Genomic DNA, 5,000 nt, shown 5'->3' with positions numbered 1-5,000 from the left:
CTCCTTCTGTAAAAAAAACAGTTCATTTTTTGTCTCGTTAAAAAATTTGTTTATCTACTCATCTCCACTCATCTCCACTCATCTCCACTTCTTTCCTTGTTTTATAATTAGTCTCCTTATGTCAAAACACGTCATTTTTTTCTCATTAGAAAATTTGTTTATCACTCATCTCCACTCATCTCCACTCATCTCCACTATTTTTTAATGCATTTTCTATTAACCTCCTTCAATCACAAATCATTTAAAATTTTGTCTGTTTCTCTAAAAAAGTATAGTTCATCTCCACTCATCTCCACTCATCTCCACTATTGTTAGTACTTTTAAGCTCCTCCTATCACAAAGCATTTATTTATTTATTTATTTATTTATTTATTTAAATTTTTTTTTGTCCTCTAAAAAAGTTTAGTTTATCTCCGTCCATCTCCACTCATCTCCACTTGTTTTTATTATTATTATTATTATTATTATTATTAACCTCCTATCACAAACAATTATTTTTTGTGTGTCTCGTTAAGGAAACTGTTCATTTCCATTCATCTCCACTCATCTCCACTCATCTCCACATTTTTTTAAGAAACTTTAAAAATTTCCTTCAGTCAAAAAAAAAAAAAAAAAAAATGCAAAATTTTGTTTGTCAAAAAAAAAAAAAAAAAAATAGCTTATCCACTCATCTTCACTCATCTCCACTCATCGCCACTCATCTCCACTCATCTACATTTTTTTTAAGAAACTTAAAATATTTCCTTCTGTCAAATAAATAAAAAAAAACATTCAAAATTTTATGTTTCTCAAAAAAATAGTTTATCTCTACTCATCTCCTCTCATCTCCACTCATCTCCACTCATCCACTCATCTCTACATTTTTTTAAGAAACTTTAAAAAATTTCCTTCTATCAAAAAAAAAAAAATTCAAAATTTTATGTTTAAAAAAAATAGTTTATCTCCATTCATCTCCACTCATCTCCACTTGTATTAAGCAATGTCCTTACCCAACAAAAAACTCATTTAAAATGTTGTCTTTCTTTAGATAATTAGTATATTTTCACTCATCTCCAGTCATCTCTCATTTCCACTCATCTCCACTCATCTCACCTTACTTTATTACAAGAAACTTTAAAAAATTGTCCTTTTCACAAAAAATAATTCAAAAATTTTCTTTCCTTTAAAAAAATTAGTATATCTTCACTCATCTCCTCTCCTCTCCACTTATCTCCACTTATCTCGACTCATCTCCACTTATCGCGCTTGTATTTTTTAAAGAACTTTCTTATCTCACAAAAAAATCATTCAAAATTTTTGTCTTCTTAAAAAATGAATGTACATCTACTCATCTCCAGTCATCTCCAGTCATCTCCAGTCATCTCCACTTATCTCCACTGATTTTCACTCATCTCCACTCATCTCCACTAACTTCCACTCATCTCCATTAACTTCCACTCATCTCCACTAACCTCCACTCATCTCCACTCATTTCCAAAATCTACAAAATAAAACGGCGACCTCCACTCATCTCCCCCAAAAAACTCCACAAAATTTTTAGTCATCTCCACTCATCTCCACTCTAAAAACCCTCTAAATACACACAGAATTGCTATCTTCACTCATCTCCATTCATCTCCACTCATCTCCACTATAAAAACCCTCAAAATACCCACGAAATTGCTATTTCCACTCATCTCCACTCATCTCCACTCATCTCCTATACAAAAACCCTCAAAATACCCACAGAATTGCTATCTTCACTCATCTCCATTCATCTCCACTTATCTCCACTACAAAAACCCCCAAAATATCCATGAAATTGCTATCTTCACACATCTCCACTCATCTCCACTACAAAAACCCTCTAAATACCTACAGAATTGCTATCTCCACTCATCTCCACTACAAAAACCCCTAAAATACCCACAGAATTGCTATCTCCACTCATCTCCACTCATCTCCACTACAAAAAACCTCAAAATACCCACGAAATTGCTATCTCCACTCATCTCCACTCATCTCCACTATAAAAACTATAAAACCACTATAAAACCACTATAAAACCACTCATCTCCACTCATCTCCACTCATCTCCACTCACCTCCACTATAAAACCACTCATCTCCACTCACCTCCACTATAAAACCCTCTAAATACCCACAGAATTGCTATCTCCACTCATCTCCACTCACCTCCACTATAAAAACCCTCAAAATACCCACGAAACTGCTATCTCCACTCATCTCCACTCATCTCCACTACAAAAAACCTCAAAATACCCACAAAATTGCTATCTTCACTTATCTCCGCTACAAAAACCCTCAAAATACCCACGAAATTGCTACCTCCACTCATCTCCACTCATCTCCACTCATCTCCTATACAAAAACTCTCAAAATACCCAAAGAATTGCTATCTTCACTCATCTCCATTCATCTCCAGTCATCTCCACTATAAAAACTCAAAATACCCTCAAAATTGCTATCTCCACTCATCTCCACTCACCTCCACTATAAAAACCCTCAAAATACCCACAGTTTTGCTATCTCCACTCATCTCCACTCATCTCCACTACAAAAAACCTCAAAATGCCCACAAAATTGCTATCTTCACTTATCTCCGCTACAAAAACCCTCAAAATACCCACGAAATTGCTACCTCCACTCATCTCCACTCATCTCCACTCATCTCCTATACAAAAACCCTCAAAATACCCACAGAATTGCTATCTTCACTCATCTCCATTCATCTCCACTTATCTCCACTACAAAAACCCTTAAAATACCCACAGAATTGCTACCTCCACTCATCTCCACTCATCTCCACTACAAAAACCCTCTAAATACCTACAGAATTGCTATCTCCACTTATCTCCACTCATCTCCACTATGAAAACCCTCAAAATACCCACGAAATTGCTATCTCCACTCATCTCCACTCATCTCCACTATAAAAACTATAAAACCACTATAAAACCTCTATAAAACCACTCATCTCCACTCATCTCCACTCACCTCCACTATAAAACCTCTAAATACCCACAGAATTGCTATCTCCACTCATCTCCACTCATCTCCACTACAAAAAACCTCAAAATACCCACGAAATTGCTATCTCCACTCATCTCCACTCATCTCCACTCACCTCCACTATAAAACCACTCATCTCCACTCACCTCCACTATAAAACCCTCTAAATACCTACAGAATTGCTATCTCCACTCATCTCCACTCATCTCCACTACAAAAACCCTCAAAATACCCACACAATTGTCATCTCCACTCATCTCCACTATGAAAACCCTCTAAATACCTACAGAATTGCTATCTTCACTCATCTTCACTCATCTCCACTCATCTCCACTACAAATAAACATTCAAATATCCACAAAATTCAAACTAACCTCCACTTATCTCCACACTCATCTCCCAGTCAAAACAGCAACAACAAACAACAACAACAACAACAACAACAACAACAACAAACCAAGAAAGAGAAAGAGAGAGAAAAAATAAATAAATAAACTGAAATAAAACAATTTTCTGACAATTTCACGAAAAAATTCCACGCGAGTGACTTCAACTTTCAACGCTCCCACGCCCTCCCACGCCTTCCTACGCCCACCCCGCGCCCACACCAGGTAGAATGGAGACCCTCACGCCCACTCCTCCTGCAGTCAACGCAGAGGCAGCCACAGCGGACGCCCTACACCAGGAAAGAATGGAATATATTAGAGAATTGGTGCAAGAGAGAGAGAGTCTGGCAAGTGCAGCGGGATGTGATGTAGCAAGAAGGTTGATCGAACAAGGTAAGACTGTCTGGACGTGTTTGGAGGTGTCTGGGCGTGTACTGGCTGTGTTTTAGTGTGTTTTGAGTGTGTTTGGGTGTGTTTGAGTGTGTTTTGGTGTGTTTGGGTGTGTTTTGGTGTGCTTTGGTGTGTTTGGGTGTGTTTTGGTGTGTTTTGAGTGTGTTTGGGTGTGTTTTGAGTGTGTTTTGAGTGTGTTTTGGTGTGTTTGGGTGTGTTTTGATGTGTTTGGGTGTGTTTTGGTGTGTTTTGAGTGTGTTTTGGTGTGTTTTGGGTGTGTTTTGGTGTGTTTTGGTGTGTTTGGGTATATTTTGGTGTGTTTGGGTGTGTTTTGGTGTGTTTTGGTGTGTTTTGGTGTGTTTTGAGTGTGTTTTGGTGTGTTTGGGTGTGTTTGGGTGTGTTTTGAGTGTGTTTGGGTGTGTTTGAGTGTGTTTTGAGTGTGTTTTGGTGTGTTTTGAGTGTGTTTGGGTGTGTTTGAGTGTGTTTGGGTATGTTTGAGTGTGTTTGGGTGTGTTTGGATGTGTTTGAGTGTGTTTGTGTGTGTTTTGGTGTGTTTTGGGTGTGTTTTGGTGTGTTTGAGTGTGTTTGGGTGTGTTTTGGTGTGAGTGTGTTTGGGTATGTTTTGGTGTGAGTGTGTTTGGGTATGTTTTGGTGTGAGTGTGTTTGGGTATGTTTGAGTGTGTTTCCGCGTGTTTGAGTGTGTTTTGGATGTGTTTACGCGTGTTTGAGTGTGTTTTGGGTGTGTTTACGGCGCGCTTTTTGTGTTTGGGTGTGTTTACGCGTGTTTGAGTGTGTTTTGGATATGTTTACGTGTGTTTGGGTGTGTTTACGCGTGTTTGAGTGTGTTTTGGATGTGTTTACGTGTGTTTGAGTGTGTTTTGGATGTGTTTACGTGTGTTTGGGTGTGTTTTGAGAGTGTTTGGGTGTGTTGCTAGGATATTTAAGGGTGTTCTGAGTGTGTTTGTACGTATTTGGAGTGTTTTGAGTGTGTTTTGGGTGTTTTGGACATGTTTGGGGTATTTGGATGCGTTTGGAGGGGATAAGATGAGGGAAGAGGTGTTTTAAAGGAGTTTTTGAGCGAGTGATCGTGTTTTTCTGTTTTCTTAAGTGTTTTTTTTGATGTTTTATTTATTTTTTCAAGTTTATTTCAATTTATTTTATTTATTTATTTATTTGGTATTTTTGATGTGAATGTTTTTTTTTTGGTGTTTGG

The 5,000-nt window shown here is 37.6% G+C and overlaps 1 protein-coding gene across 1 annotated transcript in view; it reads left to right on the top strand.

The window, feature by feature from the left end:
* Window positions 1-5,000, top strand: part of LOC135096359 (KH domain-containing, RNA-binding, signal transduction-associated protein 2-like) — a 68,002-nt gene that overhangs the window by 1,534 nt on the left and 61,468 nt on the right. The window contains 1 exon segment of the mRNA XM_063997820.1: window positions 3,415-3,790. Coding sequence (XP_063853890.1) covers window positions 3,628-3,790 — 163 coding nt within the window. The 5' untranslated portion in view covers window positions 3,415-3,627.

The sequence above is a fragment of the Scylla paramamosain genome, unplaced genomic scaffold (genome assembly GCF_035594125.1).
Source record: "Scylla paramamosain isolate STU-SP2022 unplaced genomic scaffold, ASM3559412v1 Contig3, whole genome shotgun sequence".
NCBI lineage: Eukaryota > Metazoa > Arthropoda > Malacostraca > Decapoda > Portunidae > Scylla > Scylla paramamosain.
Note: the sequence above shows the minus strand (reverse complement) of the source record. Positions and strands in the feature narration are given on the sequence as shown.